The following is a 17,679-nucleotide window of genomic DNA, read 5'->3' as shown; positions in this document are numbered from 1 at the left end:
ATGACCCGGACGGGCATAAGGCATCGGTTTCCTGAAGTGACGTCACTGCCGTGCTAGCGTCTGATAAGCTTTTAGATTTGCTCGTGCATGTTATTCGTGCGTGGACCTTTTTAACCATTTCTGAGTGAAATTTCCAGCGTCAAATGGGAAAAAAAATATTAAATTAGATACCAATGATGTAAACTACCCATAATTGCAGAGTAGGGTTTAACCTGCAAGTTGGGCTTTAACGTTGTAGGGCTGACCGTCGAAAAAAAATTGGAATTCGAAGCTTCGGGCCGAGATTCGATTTTAATTCGAAGCTTCGAGATAAAAAATAATAATAATATGTATAATCTTTATTTTTTTTATGTTGTGGGACTTGTACAGCACTTTGTTCAACTTTGTCAGTGCTGTAAAGTTTAAACCTTTTAAAATGTTAGACAAACGAAACACTTTGCTTTCATGAAATATTGTAGGCCGTCATTTGAGGCTTTATAAAAGCAGCACAATGAGAGAAAACGGGGTTTATTCAATGTATGTGATGTATAGATTGGGGGGAGTGACCACAGCTAAAACGGTGCCGGGTCAGAGAGGTCGAAGTGCATGCGGACGGTGGAAGCAGGAGACGGTGGTTCAGTAGTGAGGCACACTGCCAGCGAGAGAATGTTTGTTGACATTCCTTGTGGGAACATCTGAGATTAGAGTGTACTGTAGGCCCAGAGCAGGAAGGAGAGAGGTTCATCTGAATGAAAGTTTAATGGTGTTAAAGGTTAACGCAGTTGTCATGACAACCAGAAAGGGGTGGGCTATCATAGTTATGACGAAGATCCTATAAAACTGACAGTGGTTCCGGGTAGGGCAGACGAGAAACTGACCAAGAGCGAGTAGGACTGAGATCACACAGACACTCTCTCCTCTCATTGAGAGAGAGGGGGGGGGGGGGGGGAGAATGCCACATCACCAGCAGCTTCGGCTACCACGAGGATGGTCTTGGCTAACGAACCGGCCTGACCACTATTGGACTGAATAACAAAAGGACGATAGACGAACACACCGAAAGATCATTAGAATAGACTCTTCAAGGACGATACAATTTGATAACATCTGACAACATCTGATTATGAGGTTCTGTTTATAGCAATAAAACAACGCTTTTCCTCATAAGGTATCTCACGGTGTCGAAGTGTCGAATTCTTACGGAGGTGGAGAATTATTATGGTTTATGGATTGCACTAACGGGGGAGATAAGGATCTTATCTACCAGTATCGGAGACGTCAGGACCATTAAAAATGAACACAAATCTGTCAGTGCCGAGTCCGACCTCATCTTAAATAACAAACAGCATTGCTTGTTGTAGTTAACAAAGAGAGGCAGAGTTGATTTTGCAGACAACATTTTTTTCTTTTTTTATATATTCGAATTTTATTTTCATATTTGAATCCCATGCCCATCGAACTAAGCTTAGAAGCTTCGAAGTATTTAACACTTTCTTCGCCAGGCTTATGTACATCATTATACCATCCTCTGCCAGCTCTATTTGTCTATGGAGAAGTTCCCCTTCTTTGCAGGGCTATAACTTTTTAAATTGTATTGCTAAATTGACATTACTATGGCCCATTCAACATCAAGTATCTATTGTTCAGGGTGTAGCAACGTTATACTTTTTCATTCACATATTCATACTAAAATACGGTCTAAAGTATAAGTATGTTTTTATCGTTTTCTGCAGCTTTCTGCAGAACGTGATTTATAGCCCTAAATGCATTATATTGATGATTGTATACAGTTTGATAGCGATCGGCGCGAGATAAAAAAAAATTCGAATGGACGTGCTTCTAGAAGTTACTACTTATCATCTGATGTTGACCGGATGGGGGGGGTCGTTTATAATTCCGTGGCCAACGTTAGATGATTCATCTAGTGTGGGTGATATGATCATTAGAGTAGTTTGTATCGAACACGTTAAAAAAAAAAACGCTGAAACTCACCGCAGCTTCCTCGTAGCGTTGGGCGCCGATCGGCCACCAGATGGCGCTCTTGAACCGTTGAGAGTTGAGAGGGGATCAACAGTAGATCTCAAGTCTCCGGGGGAGAAATATGATTGCGATCACAGATTTTTGAAATATTGATCTCAATGACGTGTTACGGCGTCATTGGCAGAATGAGCATGGCGGGGAATGACGAGTTTAGGCGTCCTTGGCAGAGAAAGTGTTAAGATAGCCCTATAAAGTTTTTTTTTATAATCATTTTGGTAATATTTGGTGAAATTCTCTTTATATCCCGACAGCTACCAATAAATCAAATACTCTGAGAAAAATGTATCTGGTCTCAGTGACCACTGTCCCAGGCCCTGTAATCACTAAATCAGCTCCTCCAAAATCTCAGGGTGCCTGAATCTTAACAACTAATCGGATTTCTTTAGAGTTTGGACTGCCAAGTGTTCCCATGGGTCGTTCCTTTGGTGCATAGCGCACATGTGTCTGGTTTGAACTAATTTGATGCATAGCACACAGCGCCTGGTTTGAACTAATTTGATGCATAGCACACAGCGCCTGGTTTGACTAATTTGATTCATATCACACAGTGCCTGGTTTGAACCCTTAGATGCATAGCACACAGCACCTGGTTTGAACCCTTTTGATGTATAGCACACAGCGTCTGGTTTAACTATTTGGTGCATAGCAGTGCCTGGTTTCAACCATTTGGTGCATAGCACACAGCGCCTGGCATGAAAAGCGATGCAGAGCTTGCTCTATTTCTGCTGGACAGATAAGCTCACTAATTTCTCAGAAATTGCCTACTTTAAGTAGGCAATTTAAGTTTTCCTGGTCTCAATGCACCTCAGAGGCAAAGTGCTCCTTTAATTCCTGTTTGTGTAGAATGGCATCAGACTCAGCCAATCAAAGACCTTCCAGTATTACATGCTCAAAACATAGACCAATGGGTACCAAGCATCTGAGTGCTAAATGCTAAAAGCTGCTGGTTTCAACTCCTGCCACATGTTTTTTGGGTCCCGCAATCCACAATTCAAGTAATGCTGCTGTAACTGTAATTGAATACTTACCACCTGATCTGCTGAGAAATCAATGTAGCCTGGAAGGACCAGGAAATCACTGGAGGAGAGGATGAGAGGAGATAGAGGTTGGGAGGAGAGGAAGAGGATGAGAGGAGGACAAGGATGGGAGGAGAGAGGGAGAGGAAAGGAGAAAGTGGGGGAGGAATAAAATATATGAATATTATTTCTTCATGAACACAGCACCAGTACTCACACACACACATCTCTCTCCCCCCCCCCCCCTCTGTCCCTACCTCACCCTCTTAATCTCTCTCTGACCCTCTTAACCTCTTAAACAAACGTGATCATCAGATTGCAAACCAGGATTAATTATAAGCTATTCCTTATGCTGATGTAGGCAAATCCTTTGAAGGGGTAAGAAAAAAAAGACAAAGACAAACTAATACAAAGAATGTGCATAGTGATGTTGACATCGATTACTGTGACAGTGATTGAAGCTTTGAAGCATTTGAATAGTGATTATGACATCGATGACCATGGCAGTGAGTGAAGCGGAGAAGACACCTAGTCTCCAGGTACCACACAGACTCTACACCATGTTACACTGCAGGGGTGCAGCCAGGCCGCTGGGTTGTATTTAGATCACACACCACGCTCTACAGATGGTACCACATTAGGTACAGAACAGGTCACTCAAGACTTTTTCAGAACGACCCAAATAGATTCCGATTATTTTATTGTCACAGCTTTTTTAAATGTACATCATACATTCAGAAAAACCTGAGATGCTTGTTTTTCCTGACTCCTCAACCGTAGTAGATTTGTAAACATAATACAGAACATATATTATATCTATACAAACTATAACTATAAACTAAATAAGCTAAAAATAACTATAAACTAGACATAATACACAACCGTGTAGGGCTGGGCGATATAACGATAACGATAAATATTGCGATATATTTTAATAATCTATATCGAATATCGAAATAAAAAAAAAACGAATTTTTTATTTTTATTTTTTTACCTGCAACAGGGCAGTTTTAAAACCAGAGACAGTGGACAGACTTGTCTTTCTTGCCTGCAACTTAAAGTAATGGCTTTGCTTGTCCAAATGACAATACTGACCAAATTGAGATTTATTTTTCTCTTGTCCATTTATTTTGTTTGCTTTCTAATTTAAAATACAGTTTGAAACCGTCTGTACACAGTAGGCTATGTGTGCTAGCAGAACTAGTCTCCAGTCGCGAGTCACAGTGGTTTGTCCACCAAAAAAGCGCCAAAAGATCAAAAATAAACTAGCAGAGCCAGAACTGTTCAACTCCCCTGGAGCCACAGCCAGCAGAGAAGCCGGTTTACTTTCGCTTTTAAACCAGCTACAGCCTGAGAACTGTGTGTGAGGGGATGTAACACTAAAGATGGCGGCAATGACAAAGAATTGCTGCAAAATAAACATGCATCTGTTGTTTATTTAAAAAAAAATAAAAAAAATTATACTTACAATTTCGATAATTATCGATATCGAGAAATATGATAACATTATCATATCGTTATCGCGATATGATTTTTTTCCATATCGCCCAGCCCTAACGTATATGCTATCTATACAAACTATACAATAGTTTGCAGCAGTGTGTGCGTGTATATACACGACGTGCTTGTGTGGTGTGTAAGTCACTTAAGTGTTAGCCTAGCTTAGCACAATGAATGGAAGCGGACAGTGCCGGTTAGCCTTCGGGAGAGGTGTTAGTTGGAGAATGCCTAAGCTAACCGGCACTGTCCGCTTCCATTCATTGTGCTAAGCAAGGCTAATGTGCAGCCAGATAGCTTTCTACTGAACGCACAGAGAGGAAACTGGTATCCATCTTCTTGTCTCTCTCTGGAGAAGACTGTAAGCAAATTTCCCAAAATGTTGGCGTGTTCCTTTAAGGAGGCTGATCGGACAAGTTTATCACCCCAAATTGAGTTTTTACTGACCCCAGGACAGTGGATCCCTCCTCATTATTGGGCCTCAAAATGAAAAATGTAGACCTAGCGTCTGTTCCATAGACCCGAGCTTGTTCCGACATAATGATACACGTCCTTCTCCTCGTGGTAGTGGGGACGTTGAGAATCTAACCTCTGTGTGTCTGTTGGGTCTCCTCCCACCCTTTAGAGACGGTTTGTGATCACACAGGGAAAAGCCTGATAAGCACCACCCCTTCTGGGCCCTGATCTGGTTAAAGACGCCAGGGCCTTTCAAACACTAAATGCTGAACACATACCCGCCAACGAGTATACTCGTCGTTATTGGGAGCCAACGCTTGAACAGCAACAACGAGTATTTTCCTTTTCCCCCCCCGATATTTTTATTCATTATTCATCCAGGGACCTTGGTGTTACCATAGGGAATGAGTCTGAGATCACCAAAGTGCAATACCGGCCGCATCCAGCTAGACGGCGGTATCGAGCACACTTTGAAACCTTGTATCTTGGCCTGTGTAACGGCCAAATGTCTCCGGGGGAACTTTTCTTTGTCGGGCGAATGGAGCGTTTATAACAATCGGATTGAGAAGCGTCAAATGCTCCCGATGCATGATGTGTGGTGGATTATGTTGGCAACACGATCAACACCAATACTGGGACTCGCAATCAGATAATTGGAATATTCGTTTTGGGGTACATCCTAGTGAAGGTAAGGGCTATGCTATATGATATCAATCCTGCGTTGATCCAACCATGTCTTCACCTTGATCGCAACGTGTGTATCAGCGTTTCCGTTAGCCGGTAATTACCGGTATTTGACCGGCAAAATCTGTTGAAGTCCGACATATTTAATCTCTCCGGTCTTAATGTCCGGTGAAAATAATTCCCTGAGTCTAAGCACAATTTGATTATTTGAATTGTATTAAAATAGGCTACAATTAAATAGCCTATGCGATGAACGAAACAATCATTACATTTGTTTCATCGTTGCTTCTAATAATGACAACGACGTTGTCAGCGAGAGCTTAGTGCTGGGTGTGTGAACTTTTGTGAAGCTGCAGAGCCGGAGCAGCAGCAGCACAGTGCAGCACAGTGCAGTAATCCAATTCAGCCATTGGAAATTCAATGTTGGGTGGGGGGCGCTGCTGTGCGGTCCCCAGATAGAGCCAGAAAAGAGCCAATAACAGCTGAATCTGCTGCTCTGCATAGACATACTCTCGCAAATAAGTCATTGGGAGGTGGAGAGAGAGAGTCGTCACGCAAACCACGATAATGTTGCCGTCTCTCTCTGCCAAATTTCTCAGTTCTTCGCTTGATATAATTAATACAAATGTCCAATATAACGGAATTCGTTAGCTCATAAAAATGTGATTATAACACTGCTGTATTTAATGTCGGGCCGATTGCCCACAGACACCTATTTGATTTAAAGTCGGCAGCAGCACAGAGTCTCGGGACTTATTTTATTTGGAATATAATGACTTTATACGCAAAAGTAGCCTAGTTTTAAGTAAAAAATATTATAAATCTACATGCCTTGATGATGTCATTCTTTTGTTTTGTTGTCATTCTTTTGCCTATCAATTGTTTTTAAGCTCAATAAACTCTGACCGGAATTTCTCTCATTTGACCGGTAGATTGAAATCTACCGGACACTGAGGCCGGCAACAATTTTTTCTAACGGAAACCCTGGTGTGTATGTAACGTACGTTACTCCACAACGTATGCCGTTGGTGACGATCAAAGCATCGAAAAACAACCCCCCCCCCCTTTCATGATGAAACATAATACCTATGATATAGATTTGGTTTGGGAATAGTAGCGTGTACAGGCAAGAAACGGCAACGTTTATAGTAGAATTGACGTATAAGGCTATTACTCAGCCTTTCAGGAATTACCCCAGACCATGAATGAATGAATGAATGAATACTTTATTTAACAGATTGCAGAATGGGTACAATACAGTACGGCTCAATACACACAATTGTTAAGGGGATGCAGACCAGAGAAAGACGTTTGTCTTGTTTACATCAGGGTCCGCCATTTTCAATTCATATTGTAACCACGCTATAACTATACTTATATTCACCACGGTATAACACAGGAACGTATGGATGGAAACATTTATTCTTTTTCACATATTGAACGATAGATAGTTTATGTCAAATGGGCCATAGTATTGTATCCATAGCTATAATATAGAATATAGTTATAGCTGTTCTACAAACAAGGTGACACACTCCTATCTTTTAAAGCGTGGCAGTGCTACAACAGGGCCCGTCTAATGGCTGGCGATGAATGAGTTAATGAAAACGCACACACAAAAGATTTCTAGACCAGTTGCATCATTCCCGGCCGGACACAATTAATCCTTTCAGCCGGTGTAGGTTTTCTAGGATCTCCGTCTTGGAATTCCACAACATAGGTTTCAAAGACCAATGGAATTCCACAACATAGGTTTCAAAGACCAATGGCCATGTTTGCGTCTAGGGCTGACCTTCGAAGCTTTTTTTGGCAATCGAAGCTTCGGGGCCGAGCTTCGATTTTAATTCGAAGCTTCGAGAGAGAGAAAAAAAAGAAAAAAAATTATGTTGTGGGACTTGTACAGCACTTTGGTAAACTTTGTTGTTTTTAAATGTGCTCTATAAATAAAGTGGATTTGATTAATTAAGTAGCCCCTTTCATGACTGACGCAGCCAACAAGGTTTCACTCGGCTGTGTGATTTAATTCAAGGTGGATTGCTGTTGTCGTTTGAACAACTTCAGATTTCATGGGAACTACCAATCCCCCAAATCAAGAATGTTTAAGATGAATGAAGTAAGATTTTGATTATTTGAAATATGGCCTGTGTAGACTAAACTATGCACAGAATTATGTCAGTCTACAAGGTCCGGATTCTACATGGTCCGGCAATGTAGACCTTGTAGACTCCACTACAGACCAATTATCAGTGAATGTTCATGCATTTTTAAGAAGGGCTACTTCCACAAAAAAAACAAAGAACTCACCAAAACATCTCAGTATCACCTTATCTAAATGTTCTATTTCATATATGGAGATTCATATTTATTTATGTATTGCATGCATTTCTACATTTTATTTCCTATTTTGTTTATTCATCCCAATATCTTTCTTTCTTATGTGTGGAATTCTACAAGGCATGTAGGTGTATGTGTTTGAGGATGATATCCTTCAAACAGGCAATAGTGATGATATAATTTGGGCAGTGCTGAGCTGGGTTACTTTCCTCCAGTGTATTTGTCCCCCGGCCCCACCCAATGGCCCCATGCACACGTGCACACGTACACACAAAAAATCGAAGTAAAAAATAAAAAATAAATAAAAACTTTTTTTTTTTACTTCGATTTTTTTTTTATGTTCGAAGCTTGTGCCATCGAACGAAGCTTCGAAGTATTTAAGACAGCCCTATTTGCATCATCATTAGAATGTTCAGTTCCCCAAATTCTTCTCGCATGTGAGACTGTACACCCAGAATGATGATGTGAGACGGTACACCCAGAAGGATGACGTGAGACTGTAGTGTACACCCAGGAGGAGGACGTGAGACTGTAGTGTACACCCAGATTTAGGAGTGAATTTTTTTTAAGTAACAGAGTTTATTAACGAACTATTTACATGCATATTATACTGTGCGTGTGCATACTAAGGGACAAACATCTGTGCAAATAGCACATACCACCAAAATCACACATTGGCCCATACTAGACGCAAAGGATATAGGTTGTCAAGCTGCTTTTGTATGTTGTAGTGTTGTCACGATAACAACATTTTGAATTTGATACAGATAGGAAAGGTAATGGAATATATTATTGGACAGAATATGGAAAATGTGTTATACAATTATTTAATTCATTATAATTTAAACGCTATTGATCTAGGCTAGCCTCGTTATTTTGTTCTCAAAGTGCACCAGATTGATGCATTTAACTTTAAAATGCAAAAAAAAAAAAAAAAAATCAGGGGGGGGGGGGGCCCTAGAGGCACAGCACCGCTGCTGATTTTTTTTTTCAGGGGAAACACTGATAGTTAATACTAATATTCTGTTACAGCTACTGAGCTCTATACTCACTCAATCAATATCTTCCTTTTGGATGAAATCAAGGAGAGCGATGTAGAGAGAGATGTAGAGTAGAGAGTGCGACGTGGGTATACAGGAATGGCGAGGATGCAAAGCATGTTAGACCATTGGAACCGTTGCTCGCAGAGTTTTCGTTGCACATAGAAGCAGCGTGACTCGAGATGAGTTGTTGCATGCATTTATTTTGAGCTTATGGACCTTATGGTATTCTTGTTTTCTCTTGACTTACTGTGTTAGTGTTTTCTTTTCTTCTTGACTTGTTTAAAGAAGACGTGTCTCTGTTAAGCACTTTGAGCTGCACTCCATGTATGAAAGGTGCTATATAAATGAAGATTATTATTATTATGAAATGACATTGTGCGTTGACACGCCCACTACGCAAACCGATTTTTCCGGTTCGCACAAATCTATTTTTAGGGGCAAATGCGAGTGAAATGCTCGCACAGTGTAGAGCCCTGATATAATACTCTCATATGCTCATATGGCTCCCAATTATTTTACACGCCAGAGTGGCTGAGTAGCCTCCGTAATTTACCAGCCAAAGAGGAAATCAACACACCATTGTAGGGCTGGGCGATATGGCCAAAAACGTTATCGCGATAAAATTATAAAATTATTTTCATATAACTCGATATCGATAATTATCGTCGATATAATGTCTGTCAAGTTTAATTAACTTCTTATGCCCGGCGCAGATGGACGGGCTATTAATAGACTTGTTTTTCTGCTGCGAATGTCTCGAGTTGATGTCGTCATCAGTCCGCGCACGTTAGCAGTTAGCCAGAGCGAGCAGTGTATCCCATGACAATGTACTAAATATCCCTAAAATACTCTGTTCCGCCCCAATACATTGCAACGACGTCCACCGTATACCACACACTACTATAACCGTGGCATCAGAATTCACGCCACACACATACTCGGCACGTAAATATATAAAATAGCGCCGTGCAAGCTAATTATCCTAGCCAGCCAAACTATAAAATTGTGCCGTGCAAGCTAATTATCCTAGCCAGCCATATTTCCGATGTACTAAATATCCCTAAAATACTCTGTTCCGCCCCAATACATTGCAACGACGTCCACCGTATACCACACACTACTATAACCGTGGCATAAGAATTCACGCCACACACACACTCGGCACGTAAATATATAAAATAGCGCCGTGCAAGCTAATTATCCTAGCCAGCCATATTTCCAATGTACTAAATATCCCTAAAATACTCTGTTCCGCCCCAATACATTGCAACGACGTCCACCGTATACCACACACTACTATAACCGTGGCATCAGAATTCACGCCACACACATACTCGGCACGTAAATATATAAAATAGCGCCGTGCAAGCTAATTATCCTAGCCAGCCTTGAGTCCTACCTCTCTACCCAGAGGTGCAGCGCGGGTCTCCTTCGCTCTCGGCCATCTCCTTCACTGATTGGTTGTTAGTGCGTGTGCTCATATCCAAGCTTGGAAAATCGATATATCGAAACTTTGCGACCACGTTTCATGTTTATTTCGAGGAAATAATTTTTCGCGATAGTTATCGTTATCGTTTTATCGCCCAGCCCTACGCCATTGGCGTTTGGCGGGTGTTAATTTTGTTCCCTGCGGGGGTAGTTGCAACAGTGACTCCTACTGGTCGGTCAGGGTGCCTGTTCAGCGGGGAGGGGATCTGAGGGGATCTCAGCTTGGGTTACGTTCTCCTAGAGCCATATGAAATCCGTTAATTTTTTTTTCCAAATTCCACAAATTTTTTTTTTCAGTTTTAATATTTCAGAATTCTGTATTTTGCTTTGTACGCTCATTTTACCATCAGAAATAGTGTCTAATAAGTTGGAATGAATAAATTTCCACAATTTCATAAGATATAACAGTCCATTTAATGTTTTTAAGTGCTGCAACTCAGAAATACAGTTCAATTTTACACAATATTTTTCAAATAATATTGTGACAATAAAAATACACATTTCAAGTCTAAACAAACAATAGATACAGCTAGCTACTACTGACATTATCACAATGTAAGTAGCCTAGCTATATCTATTCTATTGTGATGAAATATAGTAATGCATAATTTAGGCACCTTTAGTTTAGTTTATAAAGGACAGTGTGTACTGACAATCATTTGCATTAAACTAGGGATGCCCCGATTGATCTGCCACGATCGTTATCGGCCGATAATCAGTATAAATATGCGATCGGTGATAATGCTTTATTTTCGCAGATCGTCAAAACAGATCACACCGGGAGCTGCACACAGTGCTGCGCGTCTGCTCTCGAGTCCAGCCCCTCCCGCACGCATGTAAACACGGGTCTAGTCTAGTCTATTGGGATGGGACCTCCATGAGCTAATGTTAGCTACCGTAACAAAATGACCCAGTCAACTATTCACTTTTAGTTTAATACATGATGAGGCATTGTCTAACCGAACGGTATCTAGCCGGCTAGCTACTGATAGCTCATGATATCAACAAATGCTCCAGCAATAGTCTAGTAGAGACGTGTATGATAGGGATGGGTACCTTTCACATTTGAACCGATACCGGTACCTGTGAATCGATACCGGTACCCAACAGTACCTTTTTTCGGTACTTTAGTCTCAAGACATTTTATTTACCTACCTCAGTCGTGAAAAAAAATCCAAACTTCAAATACCGGTAACTACAATTTCGACAATTTTCAGCTTGCCATTGCTCCGACTGCTTTGTTGTTGAATCAAGTCAAATCCTAGGTAAGCATATATTGTGCGTGTGAACGTTGACATGAAAAAAGTAAAAAAAAGTAAAAAAAAAAAAGTAAAAAAAAACAATTTTTTTTTTTGTATCTCACTTGATTCGATACTCGGTAGTACCGACGCGTTTCGGTTCGGTACCTCAAAAGTACCGAATTCGGTACCCATCCCTAGTGATAGCTCTGTTAGCTCACGTTAGCGCAAGTTAGTTCACTGTTCAAAACTAAATGTCCCATTGAACTAAAATATACTAAATATTAACGTTGTATATCCGGCTAGCAGTAGCTACAATTAGCTCCTGATATCAATGTCTTATAACACTGATTCGACACGTATTCGAGCTGAGGGCATGTTGAATGTGATATGACCACAGTAACGTTATACCAATAGGGTCCAGCTGCAGCGCAGGATAATCCTGGCCGTAGCTCGAGGCTACTCGAGTATAGGGTCCAGCTGCAGCTCCGGAGAATCCTGGCCGTAGCTGGAGGCTACTCGAGTACACACAGACGGTGGAGCTTGTTGCGTGGTGGCGATGTCTCGCAGATAATACAAGTACAAGTCTAATTATATAATATATATATTTTATAAAAAGAAAAAAAATTATAAAATATTTTTTAATTTTTTTTTAATCAAAAACGGTATCGGTATCGGTAACGTGATCGGGGCATCCCGATTCCCTACATTAAACAAATAGATGGGTGCACCAGATTTAGCAAGAAGCTATAATTTCTACTCCTGTGTACTTTATGTACTGCAACGTTACATAGCTATTTCATCACAATAGTGTCAGTGATTAGCCTCGCCCTCTAGCTGTATCTATTGTGATCACCAGGGATCATCGTTAGAGAGCTGGTGTGTATGGGGCTGCGGCAGTGCAGATATACCCTACTCTGTTTTGAAGCACAGTGTTTTCCCATGTTCCTGACATGGCTGGGCTGCGGCACTGCAGATATACCCTACTCTGTTTTGAAGCACAGTGTTTTCCCGTGTTCCTGACATGGCTTTTGGAGAGTGATCTTCGCATGTTTTGCGAGTCCAGTCCACGGCATGTTGACAGAATTTGCAAAACACCTTATCGCCGGTCATATACAAGTCATTAGGATACTGCGCTGCTCTGTAGGGCTGCAACGATTAGTCGACATAATCGACGATGTCGATTATAAAAAATCGTTGACGAGAAATTGTTGCGTCGATTAGTCATAAAAAAAATAAATAAAAAATTTAATTTTTTTTTTTTTTTTGTGCACTACCTATCTTTGTGAGAGTGGCTTCTCAGGGTTCCAGACAACATCATAACATGATGATCCCATAGCAAATTTTGGACATTGAAAACATTGTTCCCCTGCAGGAGATGATGATCAGACTAGACACACAATACATTACACACGCACTCCTCTCACTCACACACAGCGATCAGAGTAAGACACACACATACACACTCCTCTCACTCACACACAGCGATCAGAGTAAGACACACACACATACACACTCCTCTCACTCACACACAGCGATCAGAGTAAGACACACACACATTCACACTCCTCTCTCTCACACACAGCGATCAGAGTAAGACACACACACATTCACACTCCTCTCACTCACACACAGCGATCAGAGTAAGACACAGACACATTCACACTCCTCTCACTCACAGCGATCAGAGTAAGACACACACACATACACAAATTACACAGTACACACCTCTCACTCACACAGCGATCAGAGTAAGACACACACACAAATTACACAGTACACACACTCCTCTCACTCACACAGCGATCATAGTAAGACACACACACGGACTCCTCTCACACACAGCAAACAAAAGTTATTTAAAGTACACTTCCACTTTAATTTGTATTATTTAATTTATTTATCTTGTTATGAGTGATTGCTGTATTGTTCTTCAAATACATTTTCATTTAAAGTGGCTTAAAGATCCAAATTCAAATGTTTCATGAGTCATTATTTTAATTTGCTATGGGATCATCATGTTATGATGTTGTTGTTTGGTCCTGACAAGAGTCTCAAAGTCTGGGGTGATGGTAGACAAGCAACTCTGAGGTCATGCTCAATGTCCAATCTGTTCCTCTGCTCTGTCTTCAGCTGGACCAGAGCTGAGAAGCCACTTTCACAAAGATAGGTAATATAAAAAAAAACAAAAAAAAAAAAATTGTTGTTTACATTGGTTTTCGATTAGTCGACTAATCGAAAAAATAATCGGCAGATTAGTCGACTACCAAATTAGTCATTAGTTGCAGCCCTACTGCTCTGAAAAGCAGCTAGATGCTTGGAAATTGCTGCGTGTTGTGTGTAACACGCTGTAGCGTCCCCGGTCATGTTCGCGTTGCACCAAACATTCCATGTTCTCCCGAACACGGAATTTCAGTCCAGATTAGGGCAAATTCTGCAATATTCCACGTTTACAGTTGATTCCATTTTTATAGCTCAATTCCACGATTCCGTGAACGCGGATTTCATATGGCTCTACGTTCTCCTACCTAACTCCTTGCCGCCAGGTGAAAAGCAGCTGCCGACTCCACATGTATCGGAGGAGACATGATAATTAGACAGTAGGGCAGCATGTGGTAGTCTACACACCCTCCCCAGACCGACAGTAGGGCAGCATCTGGTAGTCTACACACACCCTCCCCAGACCGACAGTAGGGCAGCATCTGGTAGTCTACACCCTCCCCAGACCGTCAGAAGGTAGCATGTGGAATGAAATTCTCTACAGCTGATCTAATAATAAGTAGACACTTATATCCAAGATGCCTTGAGAATAGGAGTTCATGTTTACTGTGGGTTTTATCATGCTCTACCCATCATCAGACCATGCTAGGACAGTTAATAAATAATATCCTTGCCGACGGTTTTCTAGTTCGAAAACAGAAAACCAATAAAGTAATGGAGGCAACCAGCCCTAAAAAAGACTAGTAAACCACAGGCAATGTGTGTCGTGTTACACTGCTGCATGCATATGTGGGTTTCAGTCATGTGACATATGGGTGACAACTAGCAAGTGTGTGTGTGTGTGTCAGTGTGTATGAGATGACGACAGGCATGAGAATGGACCAACAGAATTTAGTAAACACATTCCAATAGAGCCTCCTGCGTACAAATATCTACCAAAAAACACTGGTGGGTCACCAGTGCCACATTAGAGGCGGGAATGAACATAGAAGGAATTTATATCAAACCAAATCTTAAAATTCCAAGATCAAACTTTGAATCCAGGGCTTTCCCCAAGATTTGGTGCCCTAATAAGTTGGATTTATTTAAGTAGCCTACAGTGTATAAGATTTGATTTTTTTTTCTTTTCTTTTTTAAACACATGGTGGCGCTGGCGCATTGTCATAGTGGTGCTGTGTACCTATACCATTGTTTAGAGAAATCAATCTATGCCTTTTTTCAGTGGATGTGTGAATGAATGTTATTTCTAGGTGTGGAATAGAAATATTGTTTCCCCCCCAAAACACATTATACATAGCCAATACATAGAAAAATGTTTTGCCAGTCCAAAATGAATGTTTTTGTTTACATGTTGCAGGCATGCATCCCCTCCCTACTTCCCATTTTCCCACATGGAATGCAGCACCTTTAAATAAATGACAATTTTGAGTGGAGGGCAGGAGAGGTTTAAGCTACTGGAGTGAGCTGCTACATGGGGTGAATGCCCAGAGATGGTCTGCTGGTCTGGGGTCGAATCCTGCCAGAACAGTCTCCCTCTCAGCCTTCCTACTGTCTCAATAAAGAACCTTCTCTCCTGTGTCTCCCACTCAGCCTTCCTACTGTCTCAATAAAGAACCCCATCCTCTGCGTCTCTCCTACTCTGTCTCCCTTTCAGCCTTCCTGTCATCTCAATAAAGAACCTTCTCTCCTGCATCTCTCCTGCCGTCTCCCTCTCAGCCTTCCTACTGTCTCAATAAAGAACCTTCACTCCTGCGTCTCTCCTACAGTCTCCCTCTCAGCCTTCCTACGGTCTCAATAAAGAACCTTCTCTCCTGCGTCTCTCCTACCGTCTCCCTCTCAGACTTCCTACTGTCTCAATAAAGAACCTTCTCTCCTGCGTCTCTCCTACCGTCTCCCTCTCAGACTTCCTACTGTCTCAATAAAGAACCTTCTCTCCTGTGTCTCCCACTCAGCCTTCCTACTGTCTCAATAAAGAACCCCATCCTCTGTGTCTCTCCTACCGTCTCCCACTCAGCCTTCCTGTCATCTCAATAAAGAACCTTCTCTCCTGGCTGTCTCCCTACTTTGTCTCCCACTCAGCCTTCCTACTGTCTCAATAAAGAACCTTCTCTCCTGCATCCCTCCTACTGTCTCCCATGCAGAGTTCGGGAGTAGGTGCAGAAAAGTGACTATAGCTTGGCCGAGAAAGTGCAGATCGATTTGAGACTACTGGTCTCTCCATATTCAGGAGACTCTGGCGTATAAAAGTCTATTGGACCATGTCTCCAGCACCCCAACAGCCGTAGCTACAACCAGAGGTGCGTTGCTCATGGGACGGGGTTGCACGATGTGCAACCAAGCTTTTGTGAGCACTGAGCACACAGGAATGTGCTGCACTCGACTGATGCGCCAACTCGCTATGTACCCAATCAATGGCTACTTTGCATATCAATAGCGCCGGTCGTCCGGTGTGTTCAAATACGTTCTCAGATACATTCACACAAAACTTGTGAATGAAATGTTACATTCCATTCGTAGAGGCAATTAGGCACCGTCTTTAGTCTGTGCTTATGCGAGGGAACATTTATGCGCATGCGCGGGAGCGCGCGTGGCGTCATTAGCGTGCGTGAAACCACATTTGATATCAGCAACGCAACACTGGCTACAACTACTTAATGTCAAGGCTCTCATCCACATTCATTCATTTCCCCCCCCCGCTCTCTCTCCCATGAGCTCCATGTAACACGGAAGTGCAGTGGTCTATGGACCCTTTCCTCTCTTAACACTGTAACCGACTGTAGTGAACCCTGCGGCACCAGATTAGCCCTTAACCACTTTCAGATGATCATATCATGATGCGTTACGTCTCAGGACCCTGTGCTTATGGCTCTTATTTAAAGCTTGGACGAGAACAGAAGGCTTTTATGTTTTCTGCACCAGCTGCCTGGAATAACCTGGAGAATGATTTTATTAAACTGCTAGTTAATCTCAGCGGCTTCCAAGGTCATTGTAAAGTCTATGGAATCCCAGTTTATTGATGATTGCAAAAGTTAATTGATCATTTGTCTTTTTTCCTTGCACTTTTGTTGTATTGGATTATTATTTTCTTTTTTTGTAGCTCAAATGTAGTCTTGATGAGTTTTATGTTGGAACTATAGCCTACCTACTACTGCCTTAGGTCTCTCTTAAGGATTGTAATCTCAATGTGACTAACATGGTTAAAATATACATAAATCAATAAATGAATGATTAAATAAATCCTTGAGCAGTTTGTTAACCATACGGTACCGATTATATTTGGAAGGATGTCACAGAAAGCCAAAGAACTTGATGGCTGCTGCCAATTGTAAACTTGAATACGCGTTAATCTGTACCATCCTTAGCGGCTATGTTCATTTTGTGGGAGGCGACCATGCTGTCTTCGAGGGGTTAATGAGTAGTCAAACTCACTGAACCCTTTGTAAACATGTTAGCAAGTTCAGCTGTCAGCCTGTCACCATACTCTTCAGGACTATGAGCAAGACCCCCCCCCCCCAACACATGCACCAATAAAATAGCTCTATTATGCAGTATTACTCATAGCTGCTAAATTCACCGATGGTAACGTACATGTAGCCTAAATTACAACTAGTTAGTGGCGACACAGTACTTAATGTGAAAGTCGGACTCTACCAATAGTGGTGGTGTCATCCAGTGCCGTTATCG

At 41.6% G+C, this 17,679-nt stretch overlaps 1 protein-coding gene across 1 annotated transcript in view; it reads right to left on the bottom strand.

The window, feature by feature from the left end:
- impdh2 (IMP (inosine 5'-monophosphate) dehydrogenase 2) overlaps positions 1 to 17,679 on the bottom strand; it is a 67,969-nt gene that overhangs the window by 48,738 nt on the left and 1,552 nt on the right. Inside the window, exon 2 of the mRNA XM_084332717.1 lies at positions 3,048 to 3,096. Within this exon, the coding sequence (XP_084188843.1) occupies positions 3,048 to 3,096 (49 nt within the window). The remainder of the gene's footprint in view (positions 1 to 3,047; positions 3,097 to 17,679) is intronic.

The sequence above is a fragment of the Notolepis coatsorum genome (genome assembly GCF_963971535.1).
Source record: "Notolepis coatsorum genome assembly, chromosome: 17".
Classification (NCBI taxonomy): Eukaryota; Metazoa; Chordata; class Actinopteri; order Aulopiformes; family Paralepididae; genus Notolepis; species Notolepis coatsorum.
Note: the sequence above shows the minus strand (reverse complement) of the source record. Positions and strands in the feature narration are given on the sequence as shown.